At 37.1% G+C, this 23,394-nt stretch overlaps 1 protein-coding gene across 9 annotated transcripts in view; it reads left to right on the forward strand.

The window, feature by feature from the left end:
- ARHGAP21 (Rho GTPase activating protein 21) overlaps positions 1-17,297 on the forward strand; it is a 187,917-nt gene extending 170,620 nt beyond the window's left edge. For 8 of the 9 annotated variants that reach the window (XM_066232789.1, XM_066232798.1, XM_066232797.1 and 5 more), the window contains 13 exons: positions 269-553; positions 2,807-2,871; positions 2,948-3,090; positions 3,402-3,544; positions 4,287-4,442; positions 4,537-4,615; positions 5,291-5,364; positions 5,442-5,531; positions 9,507-9,632; positions 9,796-9,837; positions 10,153-10,258; positions 12,165-12,196; positions 14,815-17,297. In XM_066232789.1, coding sequence (XP_066088886.1) covers positions 269-553; positions 2,807-2,871; positions 2,948-3,090; positions 3,402-3,544; positions 4,287-4,442; positions 4,537-4,615; positions 5,291-5,364; positions 5,442-5,531; positions 9,507-9,632; positions 9,796-9,837; positions 10,153-10,258; positions 12,165-12,196; positions 14,815-16,506 — 3,033 coding nt within the window. In that variant the 3' untranslated portion in view covers positions 16,507-17,297. The remainder of the gene's footprint in view (positions 1-268; positions 554-2,806; positions 2,872-2,947; positions 3,091-3,401; positions 3,545-4,286; positions 4,443-4,536; positions 4,616-5,290; positions 5,365-5,441; positions 5,532-9,506; positions 9,633-9,795; positions 9,838-10,152; positions 10,259-12,164; positions 12,197-14,814) is intronic. The other variant, XM_066232796.1, reaches the window with a different exon arrangement.
- The last annotated feature ends 6,097 nt before the right edge of the window (positions 17,298-23,394 follow it).

Genomic DNA, 23,394 nt, shown 5'->3' on the forward strand with positions numbered 1-23,394 from the left:
TATCTTAATTACTTTGTTTTTTTTCCTAACCAAATTAAAGTTGAGATTTTACTATCCTTGATTTTGATATGAATACATTGCCTAACTTGGGTTAAGCTCCACAATTTTTTGTTCTTCCTCTCCTAACAAGTATATATTTACATAAGCAAGACAGCTGTTACATTTGATATATACATTTATGCTTGTTAGCAGTGTTGCTTAATGTGTTTACCCATCACTGAGATTTAGTTAATTATTAAGTATGCCTGACCTGGTTCATGTTTTCCAGCGAGTTGGAGGAAGCATTCGACCATGGAAGCAGATGTACGTTGTACTTCGGGGCCATTCACTTTACTTGTACAAAGATAAAAGAGAGCAGATGACTCTCTCTGAAGAAGAACAGCCCATCAGTGTTAACGCTTGCTTGATAGACATCTCCTACAGTGAGACCAAGAGGAAGAACGTGTTCCGCCTTACCACTTCGGACTGCGAGTGCCTCTTTCAGGCTGAGGACCGGGACGACATGCTGGCCTGGATCAAGAGTATCCAGGAGAGCAGTAACCTCAACGACGAGGTGTGTGCCCTGTGGAGCTCACAAAATCGGGCACACTTGTCCACGGTTTCCTTATTTCTCCTTTCAGAAGACTGGAAGAATTTGATACATTATTTTGAACAAATATAATAATATGATTAAAAATAGTTAATCAAAAGGAAAACTCAAATGTACCTATTTTTATTTTATATTATTTTTACTTAGTGGAAAATCACCAGTACTGAACTAGAAAAATGGGTTATTCATATACTCAGCATACTTTCTCGGAAGCGATGAACCACAGATCAGGATACCTTGGTTCCTAGTCCTGGTCATTACCTTTATGACGAAATAATTCCAGGTTTTCTTCTTATCTCTAAAACAGGATTATGTGGCTTAAATTATAGTGACAGTGCTTATCAAAGCAAATTACTATGGAAATGCAAAGAGATAATGATACGATGATTTTGTTAGTGATATTATGCACTCAAGAATATAATATAACCTATTGTAATACAATAATTGGATATTAAGAAAAGTTGAATAATGAGAAAACATGTTATAAGCCAGTTTTCCTTTTTGATTAAGAATAATGTTTAGGGACTTACAGAGTTTCTAGCTCACAGTCATCAAGATATTTTTGCAGCATGAATTTCAGTAGCAAAAGTAGTTTTTTTAAGTGTATATAACTATAAATTTTAAAGCATAAATTCAACAATGATTATGTCTAGCTTTTACTCGAGTACCCTTTTTTTCTAACACATTGTTCTATTTTCTGTGCCCATTGTTATGACAAAAAAAAGTGCAGTATTATTTTTCCCTTACTTTTTCTGCAGTACCCAGGAATACATATATTTACTGAAAGGTCATACAATTTGTCTCCTTTAATGTAGTCATTCCTGTTATATCCGATTCAAATTATGAAAACTATAAGAAAATGCCTGTGCTTTTTTTCCTCTACTGGTTTACCCTCCCTTGTTTGATGTTAATACCAGATTGTATCAGTACAAGTTTTGTTCTACAGCCACCACTACACAGAGAGCATCAGACCTGAAATTTTGCAAAGAAACAGGGAGAATTAGAACTTGGATGTAAATTTCAGCTTTAAGTAATGGTTCAGGGGAGTTCGTGTTTAAGGAGCACCTACTGTGTGCGAGGCATTCTGTTAGGCAGTCAGGTGTCCTTGTTAAATGCCTGAAGATGACTTCATGTGTGAAACATAGAGGGCTGCTTTAAGGATTTAATGAGATACTGCATATGAAGAATGCAGCGTGCTGTCTGGTAGATACTGAGTATTTACTTAATGTCAGCCATTATCATCTAATGTTAAGACAGGTATTTTTTCCCATTTTTATAGATAAAAATAATTCGCTGAGTATATTTCATATGGTAGACACTATTTTAAACATTTTACATGAATTAATCTCAGTAACAGTATGAATGTGTCCTGTTATCAGCGTCACCAGTTCAAACCAAAGAAACCAGGTGGCAAAGAGAGGTTAAGGAATTTCTTCAGGGTCACATGGCTGATAAGCTCCTGGGCTAGGATTTAAACCAAGCAATGTTATCCAATTCTTTACCTTATGATCTTTCTGCTGGTAAGTGGGAGAGTCATTTTGAATTCAAGATTGACTCCAAAGCCTATATTTTTTGTAAATTATATTGTTTATTATAACCAAAATGAGACAACTAAAAAATCTTTTTTGAGGATATATGCCAATATATAATTGGAATCAGTAGAAAAAAATTATCACTTTATGGTCAACTCTAAGTTTGCTATACAGGATATTATAAAAGTTAACCTATTGCGGTTAAAAATGCAAAACAAAAAAGCCTGTTTTGAGCTTTTCTCTTCTGATAATCTGTCACTTCTGACACTAATTGGCCCTTAATTTCACTACTTCTATAAGTTAATTATTAATGAATTTTGGCAGGTTTTGTTTTTCATCTTTTATCCAACGGTATTATTTTGAAACGCTGATTATTCTTTCTGGTATTAGAGAATAAAGTGTCTCTCTGCTTCCTAGTCATTAATGAAAAATGACAGATGAATAAATGTGAACACTTGCTACTTGCTGCACTATTCTGAGGAAACAGTGAGGGAGGCACTGGGAACATTTGTCACACAGTGATGGTGGGTGGTGATGATGTTGAACAGGTTTACAACACCACTGAGAGTGAAGTGTAGTGTCTTTACTGAATAAGCAAAGTAGGGCAATAGAGAGCCTCAAAAAGAGGAATTCCTGTTTTTGTTTGAAATTGACTTTCTAATTTTACCTTCTCTTTATTCTCTAGGACACTGGTGTTACCAACAGGGATCTAATTAGTCGAAGAATAAAAGAATATAACAGTCTGATGAGGTGAGAGTCCCACCATGCCCACAAGTTAATTTGGATATAAAATACACAATTGTTAAGAAACGTGCATTTCTTTTAGCAGCAGCAAAGCAGAACAGTTGCCAAAGACACCTCGCCAGAGCCTCAGCATCAGGCAGACTCTTCTTGGTGCCAAATCGGAGGCCAAGACGCAAAGCCCACACTCTCCAAAGGAGGAGTCAGAGCGGAGACTTCTCAGTAAAGGTACTGATGGTGGCATTCTTGGAGAGATTTAACTATGTGTCCTTTTGACTGTTTTAAAGAAAATTATGGTACAGATTTGAAAAAGGTAAAGAAACATAATGGTAATTGATAGCAACTAACTGATATGAAAGGTTAAAGGGAGTGTTATATTAGGAAGAGAATATAATACAATATTTTTATAAGTATAGGCTATATTACGTATAGTACAGGACTCTGATTTATATAAATATTGATAAAGGATTTTTTAAGTCATGACTTAAACACTCATATTTTCTTTCTTATGTTGTTTTATTTTGAATAACAATCAAAAGACGATACCAGTCCCCCAAAAGACAAAGGCACATGGAGAAAAGGCATTCCAAGTATTATGAGAAAGACGTTTGAGAAAAAGCCTGCTGCTACAGGAACGTTCGGGGTCAGGCTGGATGACTGCCCCCCAGCTCATACAAACCGGGTAGGGAGCACCAGCTGAATGGGTTTCTGGAATTTGGTCATAGTCTTTGGGACCCGTGTACACAGCTGCTCAGACGACAGCACCTGTGGATTTATTGAGAATTTTCCTCTTCATAGGTGCCTTAGTTTCCCTAAGCATTTCTGACCTGGAAAGAAGGAAGGATGTGTTGAGTAATTTTATCTGTAAAGCTTTTTTGTAATGTGTTGACTCTGAAATAGAATAATTATTCAGCCATTAGGAATGTATCTGAAATGGTCAGTAAGAATTTATTTTCAAATCATGTGTATCTTCTGCTTTTAGCATTGTAAAGGAAGGATGAGAACGAGGACCTGATTAAGAGAGTATAATAGATGTAACTGTGTGTGTGTTTACAACACCCATGTTAGATAGAGCTCATATCATGAGCTGATTGCTGTTATTCTCCCCTTCCTTTTTCTTCTGACTTTGTTTCTCTTTATTCAGCTGAGCTGTTCCCACATTCTTGCTCACTCTTGTTTCCTGTTATCTCCCTGTAGACCCTTCCCTGTCTGTCTTTACTTATTTTCTCTTCCCACTGTCACAACTCTCGCTCTGGTTTTATCAGTTCCCAATTCTGCAGTATCGATACATTATTTTCTCTGTCAAAAAGCAGTAGCTTATATATTTCCTTTTGGATGAAAGGGACCTTTTAGCTATGGTATAAATCTACTAACTATAAACATCAGTACTATGTTAAATAAAATGTTTATTTCTTGTTTTGCAGTATATTCCATTAATAGTTGACATATGTTGCAAATTAGTTGAAGAAAGAGGTCTTGAATATACAGGTATTTATAGAGTCCCTGGAAATAATGCAGCCATATCAAGTATGCAGGAAGAGCTCAACAAGGGAATGGCTGATATTGACATACAAGATGATGTAAGTTGTATCTTTTTACATGGATAAATGATCGGTGTTTTTTCCTTTTGTGGTATTGACTACAGACTACTGTATTTCTATTTTGCACACCTAGAAATGGCGAGATTTGAATGTGATAAGCAGTTTACTAAAGTCCTTCTTCAGAAAACTTCCTGAACCTCTCTTCACAAATGGTGAGTTAACACCCACAAAAGAAACCAGAAGAAACAGTTAAAGATTACATTGTTGGAAAACCGTAGAATATGAAACTGAAGCAAGAGAAAACACTTTTGTCAAAGGAAACAGGAGATTTTTTTTAGTTCTTATTTATATATAAGGCATAATTATGTGCTATATTTTTACCATTTGGATTTTTTCCCTCCTGATAAATATTAATGAAGTATAGAGTTTAAAAAAATTGTTTAGGCTCAGTAAAATATATATCATCTTATTCATCCAAGTTTGCAGTCAAGTTAAAGTGGTAATATTATTTTCAGTCAGAAGTCTTCAGACCTAATTAGATACAGTAAGTAGAAAAATATTTTTTCAAGCCAAATATTTGACTTCTATAAGACACTGTACTAATTTTGTGTTGGTGGGAGAGAGAAGAATGCACAAGTGTATAAATATAGGGTGATCCCCTCAGAGAACTAACATCTTAGAGGAAAATTTTATTTGATGGTAAGAATAAGAGTTAGAGGATCATTAAAAACTACAGCAATTTCAGAGACATACATCTCAAAGGTGATTTGAGGTCTTCCCTACATTTTTTAACTTGTGGTTTGAAATTAAACGTTAAAGGCAAACTAGATTACAGTTCACCTGAGCAATTTAAGATAAATTTGCCTTATTGTTCTTATTGTTGTCAGATAAATATGCCGATTTTATTGAAGCCAATCGTAAAGAAGATCCTCTAGATCGTCTGAAAACGTTAAAAAGACTAGTAGGTATTATTTTGTATTTCTGGAGGTATATCTAAAACTCAGTATCTAAATCCATCATGAAAATAATATGTTTCAGATTCACGATTTGCCTGAACATCATTATGAAACACTTAAGTTTCTTTCGGCTCATCTGAAGACAGTGGCAGAAAACTCAGAAAAAAACAAGGTATGTCAAGGGCACATTGCAGTGACATACTTCCAGGGGCTTTAGGGGAAGAAAGTGGTAGGTCTCATTGCTTCATGCCAACTAAACAAAAACAAGGTTATAATTCAACGAAATCTTGAACATACATCGTATTGGCTGACCAGTCCCTCAAAGATCACTCTTAAAAGCAAAAGATCCCAAAATACCAATTGCCACCATTTTCAAAAGACATTTGTTTTCATTTATCCAGCAAGAAAAATGAAAAAAAAACCCAGACATTTGACTTCTTTTAATTTTCAACTGTATATCAGTAATTTGAGTAAGCAACATCTACATGATATAGCAGTCAAAATGTACTAAGTGGTGTACAGTGAAAAATAACAGACATTTTCTGTTTTGTTTTGTTTTAAGCAGATAAGATTTTTTTGTTGTTTATAATACCAGTATATTACCATTGTTAAGCATATCCAAATTTGTGATTCCTTAATATTATCTAATACTAAGTTCATGTTCAGTTTTTCCTGATTGATATGTGGACCTTGTTTGGATGTTGATTTACACAAAGAACTGTGAAGACATTTCTTTAAATCTTTAAATGAATATCCAAATAGGTCCACACATTTTGTTTGATACATTATAGTCTTAACTTTTCACCATCTACCTCACTCATTGGTGATGGCTGCCTCAATCCATTGTATCACTGGAGTGGCCACTGTTATTTTCTGATGCTTAGACATTACTTCTTAAAATACTTAAACATAGGCATTTTGGTTTCTGGAGAAGAAAAAGACCCAAAATGCCACAAGCACTGGAATACTCCTGTCACTCATTTTCCTAAGGGCAGTACCTACTTCAGGTAGAGAAGAAGCTTTCGTTCAGGTCAGTGCCTTGGATCTGCATCTTCTGGAAGATAGCTGCTCACATCTGGAGTGAGGCTGGGCTCTGAGAACAGTGCTAACCCCTATAACCTAGAAACTGAGACGATTACAAGCAGCGTTATAATTTCTTTTAGACACTCAATTTCCTCAGGTGGTAGGTCTGTAAAGAGAGAGAGAAAGAAAAGAAAGCCTGTATTAGGTTATTGTACCGCTTTCAGAAGTTTATACAGTAGCATTCAAAGAGGTCTCGTGCAATTATAGTTGAAATATTTTCTAATTATTTCAGCATTTCCCAATGTATCATTCATCAGTTTTGCTGGATGTTAGTTGGAGTCACTGGGAAAATAGTGTTTGATGGTCTAATTAGTTTAGAAAGCACAGAATTAAACAAAATTTAACTGATTACTACAGACATTTTTTAGAATCTTTGATATATTAATTAACACTGCGAGTCTTGAATAAAGATGTAAAAGATATGAGACATTTCATTTCCCAGACTAATTTGACCACACATTGTGGACCATCTTTCAAAAAATACAGAATTTGTTTTAAGTAATTAATGAATAAACAGTGAACTACTTATGTTATTAGTTGTATATGGAAATGAGCTAAAACTATATTCTTACATAATAAACATTACTGTATATATAAAATAACTAGAAAGCCCGGCGGTCATACGAAATGACCGCTGTTCTAGATATTATAAATTGTAATTAAAATGATTTGTGCAAAGGTGTCTGCTAATTCAAACTGAATTACCCAGGGCAGGCGGCGAGGACGCCCCTTTGCTGACTGCCCCACGGGGTTTCCCCCTTCTACTTGCTTAATTGCTTAAAGTAGAGTGTGCAATGAAGGAAACCACTGGCGGTACATTTCTTAAGAGCCACTGCTAGCTCAATAAATAAAGGTGATTTAAATAATAAAATGTTCATTCACATGTCAAAGATCTCTTTGTACACATTTCTTATGTAGATCTTTCCATCATTTTTAAGCTTGCCTTGCAGAAGACCATCAATTATTTTTAATTTTACGTCCGTTCTTTCACGAACTCTTGAACAGGCAACATAAAGTTGACCATGTCCAAATGCAGGCTCAGGTAAAAAAATGCCAACACACTTAAGCGTTTGGCCCTGAGACTTATTGATGGTCATAGCAAAGGCAAGTTTTACAGGAAATTGTCTACGTCTCAATTGAAACGGCAACCCTGTTTGAGATGGAGCCAAATCAATTCTTGGAATGACATGTATTTCACCTTTAGAGGAGCCAGTCAAAGACTTAGCTATTATGACATTATTTTTCAATTGGAGAACCTCTAGTCTTGCAAAGACCATTGCAAAGACCCCTTCTGGTGTTAAGATTTCTTAACAGCATAATAATTGCTCCAATCTTTAACCTCAATTTGTGAGGTGGCATGCCAGAAGGCGGAACTATTTGAATGCCATGGCAACTTCACCCCATTGGCTAGTACAGTTATGCAAGCAACCAATAAGCTATCGGCGACAGACACTTAAGCCGCATATAATAAAGATAACGCACGTTATGGTTAGTCTAAAAATGTAAATGAAGTCATAAATATTGTAAGAGTCTAGTAAAAATTTTACTTAAGACTTTTACATCCTGGACTAATGGTTTTTGACAGAAGGATGAGATGACTCCACCTTCTAGAGGAAAAATGAGAAACTTGTCTTTTGTACCCAGTTTAAGTAAATCCTTCCTGCAGTCATATTTTCTGTCCACTAAGTCACCTTTCTGTGGAAATATTGACTTGAATCACAACTTCCCCTTATTTCTCTGCAGTAAGCATGGTGTAAGGCATGTGTTATGGTAGATACAGAACTATTGCTTCAGAATTAGAAAAGAGTGGTGGGTTTTCCACTCTGTCCCATATCTGAAAGGTGTGTGTGTGCATGCCTCTCACAAAATAGCATAGTGTGTGGTGGGTCCCTAAACAGCAGTTCTTTTTTCAGTATGGTTTTTGAGTTCAGTGGTCATTTTTAACTTCTTGGTATATTTTCAGGGTTGGTTAAAGTTATTTAACAGTTTTATCAAATCCTAAATTCAAAGGATTACAGCAGACACTGTAAGATATAACAAAAGAAAACAAAAGATCCACGCATTCAATAACTGTATAACTTTACAAGAAAGAAATATGGCAACACACATGCAGCATCACCAACAGGATGGAGTCCACAGGGATCATGGGCAACATTCGAGGGTAGAAGAAACACAAGCCTTCTTTCGAGAGAACAGCTTCCGCTTTGTGAGGCAAGGGCCCATCTTTGTGAAAGGGAAGGGGCTGTTGCTCACCTTTTTTTGAAAGGGCGTGACAAGCCAGCCACCTTCCTGAGTGGCTCCTCTGTCACACTGCCCCACTGGGTAGTGGACAACTCATGAGGGCCTCTAGCCCCTTCAAATAGTCCATATGGGAAGGGAAGATAATTGCTTTGGAAACAAAGGCCTGGAGAAAGGACAAATGACCAAGTCCCAACACTCCAAAATTGTTGAAGTGCAGACTCACATAGACTTTTGTAATAGATTGCATGCAATAAGAGGCATTCCCATTGGCCCAAGGATAAACAAAGAACTTCAGAACACTAGTTGGAGTAAAATTTGATTCAGAAGGAATACTTCTAGACATTTCATTTTCACAAAGTAGAGATTTTATTATACTAGTGGGGCAAATTTGTAAATTTTTATGTATCTTTAAGCACTTTTCTACTTTTTTAGTTTTTTGAGGGGAGAAGGTTTCCGCATTCTTTGCTGAGTTTATTCCCTTTAATATTAATATCTTTGTCCATTAATCTAGCTCCAATATGACTGATTTTGAAACACATCAATTGCTTTCTATCAGAGATTCCTTGAAAGGAAGAAATGCCAATTAAGCATTGTGCATTGTCATTAAAACAGGGAAAAGTTATATAGAGATTAGCATATGGATATCCTAACTAGGACACATTTTTTTACACACATCAATCAACCATTCTTTGAATTCTTTTTCACCAAAAGAAGCTGTCAGAAACAAAATGCCAAACATGCAATGGCATGGAAACCTATTTTCTTATGAAACCTATTTTCTTATGAAAAATTGTGATATTTTCAATATTGTCCTTTATTTCAGATGGAACCAAGAAACCTAGCAATAGTTTTTGGTCCAACTCTTGTGAGAACATCTGAAGATAATATGACCCACATGGTGACACACATGCCGGACCAGTACAAGATCGTGGAGACACTTATTCAGCACGTAAGTCCAGGCTTCGCCCAGCAACAGACTTCTGTTTTCATGAGCAGCTGATAGGACAGAATATGGCTATAGTATTTTTTTTCTGTGTATTATCCTTCAAAATATAGATATGATTAGGGGGTTATTGGATTTCTCTTTTCACCTTTTTTATTTTAAATTTTAGCATGACTGGTTTTTCACAGAAGAAGGTGCTGAAGAACCTCTTGTAAGTATTGTTCGTCAGCATCTGTGCTCTGATGTTTTCATGTGGGACACGAGCTCTGGCGCGACTCCAGTGTCCACTTCCTGCTCTGTCTGCCCATGCCCGCTTCACCCGGAGCGGCTCTAGAGCTCCTCAGCTTGTAATCTAAAGAAAATGCACATATGACGCCCATTTTGTAGTGAGTTACATGTAAAGAAGGTAAAGAAAATTAAGCCCGTGTGCTCCATTCACTAATGTGTCTTTTACTAAATGTTGCTTGAATTGTAAAGAAAGTATCTTTGAAGAGATGATGGAAAGATCTTTGTTTATTAACCGTAGACAACAGTGCAGGAGGAAAACACAGTGGACTCCCAGCCTGTGCCAAACATAGACCATTTACTCACCAACATTGGGAGGACAGGCGTGTCCCCGGGAGATGTATCAGGTAACTCTTGCCTGGGCAGCATCAATCTCTAGGTGAAAAGCTAAATTGTTATAACGTGAAAGAGCGAATCAATCATAAGTAACAACTCACTATGGTTTTTTCCCTTTTCTCCTCTTCCCTTTCCTTTCTAATAAGAAACTGAATCTCCCTTTCCTGATTGGTCTTAATGATCTTCCAGTGACTGTAACGCCATTGGCAGTGCATGGACTTGGAATGCTTGTCAGAATGGAAATAGGGAAATGAGCATGCAAACCACTGTTTCGTTCTTTTTTTTTAATTCACAGTTTCCATGTAATAGTCATCACAAGGTAAAACAGAGACATGCTGCTGGATATGTGGTTGCTGTGATGGCAGAAAGTGTGGGCCAGGCTGTATAAGTCATGCTTGTTCTCGAGCTAGGCGTTCTATTTAAATGCAGCAAGTAAAATATGTTCAACTGCTAATGGACACCATTTTCAGAAATACCGTATATTACTTGTGACTAGAGATGTCATAGTAAAAGTGAATCTATTGTGACATTTTCTTCTATTTTCTCTTGCCACCTAATGATTGGTTAAGTATTAGTTCTTGTAGGCTCTCTTGATGAAGATTTTCTCCTGCTGAACTGTTGCACTAACCTAGCATGTTGTTTTACACAATGTTCTCCCTTTGTCTCTAGTTCTTGTTCTAGTCCTAAAGGGTTTTCTCAGCACTTACTGACACAGGCAAATCTATACTGATGTTGCACAGGCGAAGTGGGAGGAGTCTATCACACGGTAATGTCGCTAGTGGATTCTGTGGTGTCCCTGATGGACAGCTGGAACTGTAGGAAGAAGGAGGATTGCTGTCCACACTGTAGCTGCCTTGTCTGCAGAAACCCCCGATTCTTGTAAATGCCAACATTGTTGATCTGTGGTGTCAGTTTTCTCTTACGATTCTTGTAAACAGATCAATACTACTTTCTTAAAAGTTTTTCTGCTGTTTCTTGTTATTTCTGAAGCAGACCGTGAGGAGAAATAGCATGGTATGGTCTACCAGTTCTTAAAGTCATAAAGCATTTAGCTATGTGTTAAAAGGGGCGTGGCACGGGGCTTGGCTCATTAATTTTGAAAATCGGTTTCCCTAAAGTCAAAACATAAAATTTCAAAATTGGTGTGATCGCTAGCCCCTTCCTACCCTCTTTATAATTGTATAATCTGAGTTTTTGCCAGACAGTAAAATTATGGTCTCCATTTTTCCATTTTCATAATAGCATTTGTTAATAGATAATTGCAAAACTGGTAGCATTTTAAACAAACTAGTCAAAAAGATCCCTGACTTACACAGATACGAAGTCAGGGTCTAAAGCACAAAGATCAGCATTATTTAATATAAAACCGAAGTGGCCTGGAAGCAGGGTTATCCTGATGCCTCCTTTGCCTCCATACACATATATATAGTATGTGCTTATAAAATTGAAGCCTGATAGTCTGACAAAAATCAACCTAAATACACCAAGTACAATTGTCTCAATTTGTAGCTAGGGCAGCTAAGAACTTTAAAAGTTCTGCATTTTGTATCAGTTTCAGATACAGGATGTGGTACACAGCACAATTCTTAAAAAGGTCTTCAAGCTTCTTTATGGCTGGATCCACTATTTAGAAAATTTAACAAACACTAGTATTTCTGTTCTTGTTTAGTACAGGGCTCCTTTGCCATTCCTATCATTGAGCTGGTTCTGCCTACAATTCACAGCATCCTTTCATGGCGGTGGCTTTCTGTGGTGCGGCTTGCATCTTTGTGAGCTCTGACTACCCACTGTGTTCAATGGTTTTGAGTTCTGCTTTCCCATTTGTTCTGTGCCCGTCTTTTCCATAAGTTTTGCATTGTTTGCTGAAAGAGGTGAAGATTGACTCATGCTGACCATATTTTATTTAATTTCTCACAGATTCAGCTACTAGTGACTCAACAAAATCTAAGGTAAATTGTTTGTCCAATTATGAAATATCTTAGGAGGGAGTTGATTTTTGGCTGACTGTTATGATCAGTATACAAATGCATCCCTGTCTCTGTCTGATGACGCAGACCAGCAGGGCCTCATAAAAGGAAGAATGAGTTCTTAGAGTAGAATATGATAGGAGAATACGGGATTGTGAGTTGGCATGTTAGGTTTCCCTCAGCATAGTGTAGCAGAATGCAAAGAAGTAGGCTTTATTTTTTTATTCTTCAATGTGAAAAATTTCTAACATACAAAAGTAGAGAGAATTAGGAAGATGAGTCCCCATTCCCCCATTATCTGTTCTCAGCAATTAACTCACAGCCAAGTTTGTCTCCTCTGCACGCCCCCCACATTGCTCCTCCCAGGACTACTTTGAGGCAAATCCCAAACTCATATTATTGTATCTGTAAATATTTCAGTAGTAATCTAGACATTTTATTATTATATATTTTATAGAAAAAAATTTCAATTCAGCAAAATCACTAATTTTTTTATCATCAATATTTTAACATAATTTGGGTTTCATTGACAACACCACCAAATTACACATTTTTTTGTTATTTTTAGAAAGTTTTCTTCTTAAATAGTATTTTATTAATTCAGTTTATCCAAACTTTGTTTTGCTAAGATAGTAGCAACTAGAATTGTCAATAAATTTCTTAACACGTTTTTCTATTTGGAAATGAGACATGAGTTAATTACCTATCATGTTTAAATATATATAATAAAGGGGCAGTATATGATTAAATTATACTTCTTGCAGAAAATGTTGCAAAGTGTTTTAAATATATCATATTATTCATTGTCATGTAATATTGTTATTTTCACCATCTTTTTGCTCCAGGTTTGTATTTTGGATAATTACAAATCTCCAGAAAACTTACTAGAAGAATAGTTAGCACCTAAACCTTTTATTCTAGACTCATCAGTTGATAAATCTTAATTTTTTTGAATTATTTGAAAGTTAATTAATAGACATGATAGCACTTACCCCTAAATACTTTCCCAATTGTCCCAATAATGTTATTTGTTTATTTTTTATTTGCTATACAGGATGCAATCAAAGATAACTACTCCCCTTTTTTTTAATTTATTTTTTGCTGATATATATGATTTTTATTTTAGATTTCAGACCTCTCTGAAATTCCCACCATTCCTCTTATTAAATGCATATTTCTTCACCTGTTGTGATAGTCATCTCTTTATCTTAATCATCATAGTGTTTATATCATGCCTGTAAAATAATGGATATCCAAATGGCATAACTCTGTAACATTTTCTCAATTGTAAAATAGTCATTTGCCCCAACAATATTTGATAACAGAATCATAGAGTTTTAAAGAGAATCCTAGTAAATCTTAAAGAAAATATAATCTATTTTACTCTCACTTAAATAAATAATGAAATTGAGATGTTTAAATGTGAACCACTTGCTCAGTGTCATGCACAGGAAGCTGCAGGAAGAACGGTCAGGTCTACTAATTCAGAGCCTCGTCACAACCATTATCCTCCCCCCACGATCTTTAGCAGAATGTGTTAAAATGTGAATAACCATTAGAAATGTATAGGATAATTACAAAACTTTTTATAAATTACCCAAAACAAAGTTCTGTTAATCTCTGATTTCATTTTGGTGAATTCTTTTTAATACAACAGCCTAAATTTTTACTTTATTTTTCAGAGACTTCAGTATAGTAGTTTGGCTTGTCTGAGATTTCTGTGACAGTAGAGAAATACACTTTCTGTCACTCAGCATGCTTCAAGTATTCATTGACCCTTACCACCACTATTTACTTAGGACATAGGCATTATGAGCAAATTAATTGAATAGTTGTCGTCAAGAACCTGTTATACATAAGTAATCTCTACCACAACTTTACAAATAACAGACAGTGTTTCTTTGGTAAGGACTCAAGATCTTTCACTGATCTTATGAACTTTTTGATTTTGTTGTTACCTTGAGAGTCATGAAGACATTACCAACCTAAGGCAAGTACCTGAAGTCCAGCCTGGCTGAACTAGTGGAAGACCCAAGAGTTCCCTTATCTTAATGAACTGATCATATAATAGTGTCTGTATTATATGCTGTTTATAATTAAAAGTTAAAGTCAGTCATAAGATTTTACTAACCTATTTCAGAATACTATATTCAGCTAGTTGGAATTATTACCTCTTACACTGAAAGAGCCTGAAGAATGTCTGAGCCCAGCAGAAGCAAGGAGGTCTGCGGGTACAGGGACAGTGACAGGAATGGGGGTGGGGGGCAGCTTCTGAGAGGGCGGAATACTTCTGATTTCAAAGGTAGATGTCTGTGAGCTGTGACTGGGAGTTAAGTAACACTGGTATGACTTGGCAATAAATACTACTGGACATGAAACGGGCTAGTTAAATAAAAAGTAAAATGTATCTTAAATTATCTTTATAGATAAATAAGTAAAAATTTATCTTAAAAGGAAGATAAGAAACCTAATTACATGTTGTTAGTGCTTGTAGAGCTTCAGTAGGGCAATTCAGTGAGAAGTAATGGGGCAGGGGACTCTCAGAAAATGAACTTGATTGAGTTCTTATGTTCAAAGTCTCCTTTCTGATCGCCCCCCAGGGTTCTTGGGGATCCGGAAAAGATCAGTATAGCAGGGAACTGCTCGTCTCTTCCATCTTTGCGGCCGCTAGTCGCAAGAGGAAAAAACCAAAAGAAAAACCACAACCTAGCAGCTCAGAAGATGAACTGGAAAACGTGTATTTTAAGAAAGAAAATGCAGAACGGTGTCACAACGATGCTAAAGAAGAATCCAAAAAAGAGGGTGAGACATCAGGCAGAAAACAAAGGCTTGGCATGTCCAAAGAAAGCAATGCCAAGAAGGAGAGCAGCGCATCCAGGGATCACAAGACAGCGCTCCAGAAAGACAGTGTGCCATCCGAGGAGCCTTCGCCTCCGCACTGCTCAAAGCGGAAGTCCCCGACCCTGAGCTGCCGCCTGGCGGTCCTAAAGCAGAGCCCCAGGCCGCTGGCCACACAGAAGGCCCCCCACTCTGAGGAGACGGGGTCGGACTCAGGTACTCTGCTTAGCACGTCTTCCCAGGCCTCGCTGGCAAGGCTCTCCGCCAGGAAATCCACCAGCCCGGAGACCAGACATGGCGACTTCTTGGCCCAGGTCAGCACCATCACTTCGGACTATTCAACCACGTCGTCCGCTACGTACCTGACCAGCCTGGACTCCAGCCGCCTGAGCCCCGAGGTGCAGTCGGTGGCGGAGAGCAAGGGGGACGACGCGGACGACGAGCGCAGCGAGCTGGTCAGTGAGGGCCGGCCGGTGGAGACGGACAGCGAGAACGACTTCCCCGTCTTCCCTGCCGCCCTGGCCTCCGAGAGGCTCCTCCGGGGAAGGCTGCAGGAAGGCCCCAAGACCAGCCGGAGGAGCTCAGAAGGGAGCGAAGTGAGCTGCCCCGAGGGAAGCCTCACCCCCAGTCTGGACGGCCGGCGACAGCTCTTCAGCTCCCACAAGCTGATCGAGTGCGACACGCTCTCCAGGAAGAAGTCCGCCAGGTTCAAGTCGGACAGTGGGAGTCTAGGAGAGCCCAAAAATGAGAGGGAAACACCCTCCGTCGCTAAAGTATTTGATGTTATGAAGAAGGGAAAATCAACAGGGAGTCTACTGGCGCCAACCAGGAGCGAATCAGAAAAACAGGAACCCACTTGGAAAACGAAAATAGCAGATCGGTTAAAACTAAGACCTAGAGCCCCGGCAGATGACATGTTCGGAGTAGGAAATCAAAAAATGAGTGCTGAAACTGCTAGGAGGAAAAACATCAAACGTCGCCATACGCTCGGAGGGCACAGAGATGCTTCTGAAATCAGTGTTTTGAATTTTTGGAAAGCACAGGAGCAGAGTGGCGAGAGAGAGTGTGAACTTTCAGCAGTGACTCGGTTGAAGCCCAAATGCTCAGCCCAGGACCTGTCCATCTCAGACTGGCTTGCAAGGGAACGCTTACGCACCAGTACACCCGACCTTAGCAGAGGGGACCCAGGGGACTCCCACCCAGACAGTTCGCACACACTAGACATTTCCACGACGGGCATACCTATATCTTCTCAGTCCGAAGTAGGCGGTTCTCCCAGTACCTTGGTTTCAACTAACAGACCCCTTGTTTCTATACCACCACAGTCACCTGACCAAATAAATGGAGGAAGCTTCCAGAACATGAGCCAAACTGCTTGTTCTGCAGCTGATGTTCAACCTCGTAAACTGTCCGAGTCCCCAGGCAATAAAGCACAGCTCCATCCCTGTCTTTAAACTGGGGGTATGTCCACTATAGCAAATAAAAAGCGACTGTTACACGGTCCAGTAATCTGTAAATACTCTCTTGTACCAGAATTGTTGTTATGCAGCCCTTATTTGGGCTGTTTTTATCATTTTGCACTGTGGAATAGCTTTACAGTGCATCACTACAGCCAGAAGAACATATATATATATTTAAAAATATATTGGATAGTTGTATACAAATGAGTAAGGTATTTGTTGCAGCTTACTACATAGTGTATACCCAAGATTACTGAAGAAAAGCTGGCATTAATTAGTGTGCAGCAGGTCCGTTCTTTTGGTTCCATCACTAACGAAAGTGCCTCATCATAAAAATCCATTTGGTTTTTAGGGTGCCATATTGTTAAAATTAGATAACTTACATTGAATAAGAGAATGCATTTTATGGGTAACAAGTTTCACTACATTTACCAGTTTTAACACAGGTGGATAAAGAACTTCCATCCTTTAGTCATTCCAAGTGGATCTCTGAGTTTTATATTCAAACTTTTAATACAGTTTTTGAGTTTTGTGTGACTTGAATTTTTAATCTTTCTGTAAAATACGTAACTTAAATGAACATATTATATGTGTATCTTTTCTTCAGATACCAGATTTGATATAAATGTTGTAACATAGGTGTGTAGATAGTGACCTGGATGGAACTGGCTTCTTTATGGAGAAGAATATAATTCTGCATGAGGACTTGATGAATCCAAACCCGTGTCATGCCTGTGTGCATACCCAATTAAACACTGGAAATAAAAATTGTTTTGGTGAACTTCGCATGGCTTGAAACTTACTCTAATATATTTCTAAGTGTGATCCATTTATAACTGCCTTCATTGGTCCTGACTTAAAAAAATTACCTACTCTATTTATATGTTCTGATCTCTTATAATTGTTTACACTGGCCTCACCTCCCTTTTATACACAAATGATCTTAAACTACCTATCTAAACTAACACAGTAGTCTGCACTTCCCTGTGGAAGATGCCTGCCAAGACCCCAAGCAGTTGGAGGTGTGACTTCTCCAGCTTTATGGGAAATGGGACAGCAGCGTCCTCATCAGCATACAGCCTCTCTGGGAACTTTTGTATCTATCAGTTCAAACCTGTTCCTGAATTCGCATGTCCCTTACTTGCAGTGAATGGCTTGCTGTTGTTTGTTTTAGGGGATCCCTGATGAAAGCTTTCTGTTAGCTCACTGGTTTCTAGTACAACACCTTGCCACCCATCGAACTTATTTTCATGGGTTCCATCCACAAATGTAATGCCTTTTCCATCTTACCTTATCAAGTCACAGTGTGGCAGTAACTTTTAGAGTTTGAGGTATGACAGCAGAACTAGCACGAATTTCTCTTTCCTTTGTCACGATTTCATGGATAGGAGATTTGTTCTTTCCACAACTCTTAGCAACCTCAGCAAATGATTTTTTTTTCTTAAGTTGAGAGTGTTCACCATTTCACTTAGAGGAAACACTTCAGCTTCGCCTTGGCACATCCAAATTGCCAGTGTCACTACCTAGCCTTTTGGGGCTATCATTAACCCTTTGAGTGGTATGAATGTTCATTTACGTCCTCGTGCCTCCTGACCATCCAGAGTATGATTGTAACAAAAATTTTTATTTTAAAAATGTGTAAGGCAACATTTAAAAAAGGCAAATGTGTGTTCTTCTTGTTTCCATAAATTGGTATCAAACAAACATGATTTTAAGTTAATAAAATTGTAACTGGATCTAATTTTATTAATTGAAAAAGAACACTCCCAGGGGGTCAGCGAGCATGAAGAGAACTCACTACTCAAATGGTTAAGTAAAATAGCACTTTGGGCACAAACACAGCTGTGACAGCTAATTGGATAATCAAGTCTGACTACTAAGTGACTGATGAGGGCAAAGAGCATTGAGGTGGCTAGATGCTGGACTAAGGAATGATTCAGGTCCCAGGCAGGATGGAGTGGGATAGCGACAGATTTCCTCACACTACAACTCAAACAATGAGCAATTTAAAACTTAGTGTTTATTTCTGGGTTTTTCTATTTAATATTTTGGGGGCTCAGTTATTTACAGGTAACTGAAACCACAAGAAATGGGGGGCAGCCACTGGACTATATATGTTTACCATTTCTTGGAGATAACAGTGAAAAGAACATGAATTTGGAAGTCAAAACAACTCTTTAGTTTCTAGATATGTAAAGCCAGACAAATTACTTTACTTATCTGAATTTCTTCCTTTTCTAAACAATAACAGTGTCATCTGTTTTTCAGCATTATTTGATTTAAATGAGATACTGTTCCAGACATAGTGCCTGCACCACACTACTTGTAAAATATATCAAAGCTATGTTAGAATAATGGGTACTGACCAGGTGGTGGCGCAATGGATAGAGCATTGGACTGGGACACAGAGGACAAGGGTTTGAAACCCCAAGGTCACCAGCTTGAGCTCAAGGTCGCTGGTTTGAGCAAGGGGTCACTCGGTCTGCTATAGCCCCCCCCCCCCCGTCAAAGCACATGAAAAAGGAATCAATGAACAACTGAGGTGCCGCAATGAAGAATTGATGCTTCTCATCTCTCCCTTCTTGTCTGTCTCTGACTCTGTCACAAAATGATAATAATAATAATAATGGAACTTAAAAATCTTAAAGTGTTAAGACTGAGAGGGCCTTAAAAATTATTAAATCCAGTGGTCTCAATCTCTTGTTAGACCCAATATTCTCTTCATATAAAAAAATACTTTATGATTTCTTTTTTATTACTTTGAAATGAAATTCATAGATGATGTAACATCTCTAAACATCTACACATATAACTTGATAGATATTCAATGTAAAATGTAGCCTATGATTGTCAGAAAAGAAATAAAAGGAAAATTATAATAAAATAAATATTTTAATATGTGAAGTAGATGTTTGCACCAGTATATACAGTCACTAGCAATATAATAACTTCATGTACCATAAATAGTTTTGCTGTTGGTGATGTGATTTTTCTTAAATGTATGATTTTTGGTAAAATTCTAGATAAAAACTACACTTTTTTCTTAGTTTACATGGTATATGTATTCCTGAAAAATCAGTGTATTATTAAAACCGCCAAAAATACTTTTATATAAAAATAAAGTTAGGTTCAAGGCTCAAATATATTGTATTTATTTCTGCTCTTATATCATTTTTTATTGCCTTTGATCATTTTTAATTGCTTAGATCACTGATTTTTCAGTATTTCTTGTTTTCTAATTTCTGTTGTGATTTTTCCTTTAACCTGTGAGTTATTTAGATGTCTATTTTTAATTTTCAAACATTTTGAGACTCTGTTATCTTTTTAAAAAATTGATTTCTACCATAATTCCGCATTATCAGTAAACATCTCTAATAGTTTTAATGGACTGAAATTAATGGAGATGTTTATTGTATAGCATATGGTTGATTTTCATCATGTCTCGTGCCCATTTGAAGAGAATATGTATTCTGTCATTATTGGGAGCTCCAGCACAGGGATTGGATCAGGTTTACTGAGCACGTTTCTCAGATCATCTGTATCCTTACTGATTTCTTACCTGGAACTTCTCAGTTCCTGAGAGGTGATGTAACCTGGTGTTATGGTTGTAGATTTATATATCCCTTGCTGCTGTTAATTTTTTGTCATATATTTTGAAGTTAGTTTGTTAGGGGGACATAAATTTGGAATCATTCTATCTTTGTGGTGGGTTGAGCCTTCTGTCATTATGGAATGCCTTTTGTTATCTCTGAGAAAGCTGCTTTTCTTAAAGTTTATATTATATGATATTAATGTAGCTGTACCAATTATGTTTGGTTAGTGTTTGTGTACTAAGTCTTTGTCCTCCCTTTACTCTCAACCCTAGTGTTTATATTTTTTAGTTTTTATCTCTTGTAGCAGCAGATAGTTTTTTTAAAATGCAGTCTGGTAATCTTTGTCTTCTAATTAGAATGTGTAATCCAATTGCATTTTTTTACTTGTTCCACAAGTTGTATGTACCTTTTCCTCTTGCTTCTTGCCTCTATTGGATTAATCAAATATTTTTATTATACCATTTCTTCTTTCTATAGCATGTTATTTATTCTAGTTTTTTAGTAACATCCTTCATTTAATAAAGTCTAATTTAAATTAGAACACTTAGCAGTTTCCACATGTCATTTTTTGTTATCAATATACATACACACACCTTGTAAGGCTTTTTTTTTTTAATAAATTTTTATTAATGGTAATGGGATGACATTAATAATCCAGGGTACATATATTCAAAGAAAACATGTCTAGGTTATTTTGTCATCAAATTATGTTGCAAACCCCTCGCCCAAAGTCAGATTGTCCTCCGTCACCCTCTATCTAGTTCTCTGTGCCCCTCCCCCTCCCCCTAACTCTCTCCCTCCCTCCCTCCCTCCCATGTCCTCCCTCCCCCCCCACCCTTGGTAACCACCACACTCTTGTCCATGTCTCTTAGTCTCATTTTTATGTTCCACCAATGTATGGAATCATGTAGTTCTTGTTTTTTTCTGATTTATTTCACTCCTTATAATGTTATCAAGATCCCACCATTTTGCTGTAAATGATCTGATGTCATCATTTCTTATGGCTGAGTAGTATTCCATAGTGTATATGTGCCGCATCTTCTTTATCCAGTCTTCTATTGAAGGGCTTTTTGGTTGTTTCCATGTCTTGGCCACTGTGAACAGTGCTGCAATGAACATGGGGCTACATGTGTCTTCACGTATCAATGTTTCTGAGGTTTTGGGGTATATACCCAGTAGAGGGATTGCTGGGTCATAAGGTAGTTCTATTTGCAGTTTTTTGAGGAACCACCATACTTTCCTCCATAATGGTTGTACTACTTTACAGTCCCACCAACAGTGAATGAGGGTTCCTTTTTCTCCACAGCCTCTCCAACATTTGCTATTACCCGTCTTGTTGATAATAGCTAATCTAACAGGAGTGAGGTGGTATCTCATTGTAGTTTTGATTTGCATTTCTCTAATAACTAATGAAGCTGAGCATCTTTTCATATATCTGTTGGCCATTTGTATCTCTTCCTGGGAGAAGTGTCTGTTCATGTCCTCTTCCCATTTTTTTATTGGATTGTTTGTTTGTTTGTTGTTGAGTTTTATGAGTTCTTTGTAAATTTTGGATATTAGGCCCTTATCTGAGCTGTCGTTTGAAAATATCAGTTCCCATATAGTTGGCTGTCTGTTTATTTTGATATCAGTTTCTCTTGCTGAGCAAAAACTTTTAATTCTGATGTAGTCCCATTCATTTATCTTTGCCTTCACTTCTCTTGCCATTGGAGTCAAGTTCATAAAATGTTCTTTAAAACCCAGGTCCATGATTTTAGTACCTATGTCTTCTTCTATATACTTTATTGTTTCAGGTCTTATATTTAGGTCTTTGATCCATTTTGAATTAATTTTAGTACACAGGGACAGGCTGTAGTCGAGTTTCATTCTTTTGCATGTGGCTTTCCAGTTTTCCCAACACCATTTGTTGAAGAGGCTTTCTTTTCTCCATTGTGTGTTGTTGGCCCCTTTATCAAAGATTATTTGACCATATATATGTGGTTTTATTTCTGGGCTTTCTATTCTGTTCCATTGGTCTGAGTGTCTATTTTTTTGCCAATACCATGCTGTTTTGATTATCGTGGCCCTATAATATAGTTTAAAGTCAGGTATTGTAATGCCCCCAGCTTCATTCTTTTTCCTTAGGATTGTTTTGGCTATTCGGGGTTTTTTATAGTTCCATATAAATCTGATGATTTTTTGTTCCATTTCTTTAAAAAATCTCATAGGGATTTTGATGGGAATTGCATTAAATTTGTATATTGCTTTGGGTAATATGGCCATTTTGATTATATTTATTCTTCCTATCCAAGAACAAGGAATATTTTTCCATCTCATTGTATCTTTTTCGATTTCCCTTAACAATGCTTTGTAATTTTCATTATATAGGTCCTTTACGTTCTTTGTTATGTTTATTCCTAGGTATTTTATTTTTTTTGTTGCAATCGTGAAGGGGATTATTTTTTTGAGTTCGTTTTCTAATATTTCATTGTTGGCATATAGAAAGGCTATGGACTTTTGTATGTTAATTTTGTATCCTGCGACCTTACTGTATTGGTTTATTGTTTCTAATAATCTTTTTGTGGAGTCCTTCGGGTTTTCGATGTATAGGATCATATCATCAGCAAAAAGTGATAGCTTTACTTCTTCTTTTCCGATATGGATGCCTTTTATTTCTTTGTCTTGTCTGATTGCTCTGGCCAGAACTTGTAGCACCACGTTGAATAAGAGTGGAGAGAGTGGACAACCCTGTCTTGTTCCTGATTTAAGGTAGAAAGTCCTCAGTTTTATGCCGTTTAATAGGATGTTGGCTGATGGTTTATCATATATGGCCTTTATCATGTTGAGATATTTTCCTTCTATACCCATTTTGTTGAGAGTCTTAAACATAAAATTGTGTTGTATTTTATCAAAAGCCTTTTCTGCATCTATTGATAAGATCATGTGGTTTTTGTTCTTTGTTTTGTTGATATAAGGTGTATTACGTTAACCGTTTTGCGTATGTTGAACCATCCTTGAGATTCTGGGATGAATCCCACTTGATCATGATGTATTATTTTTTTAATATGTTGTTGTATTCGGTTTGCCAGTATTTTGTTTAGTATTTTAGCATCTGTATTCATTAGAGATATTGGTCTGTAGTTTTCTTTCTTTGTGCCATCCTTGCCAGGTTTTGGTATGAGGGTTATGTTGGCCTCATAAAATGTGTTTGGAAGTATTGCTTCTTCTTCAATTTTTTGGAAGACTTTGAGTAGAATAGGAACCAAGTCTTCTTTGAATGTTTGATAGAATTCACTAGTATAACCGTCTG

Source organism: Saccopteryx bilineata, chromosome 5, assembly GCF_036850765.1.
Source record: "Saccopteryx bilineata isolate mSacBil1 chromosome 5, mSacBil1_pri_phased_curated, whole genome shotgun sequence".
Lineage (NCBI taxonomy): Eukaryota > Metazoa > Chordata > Mammalia > Chiroptera > Emballonuridae > Saccopteryx > Saccopteryx bilineata.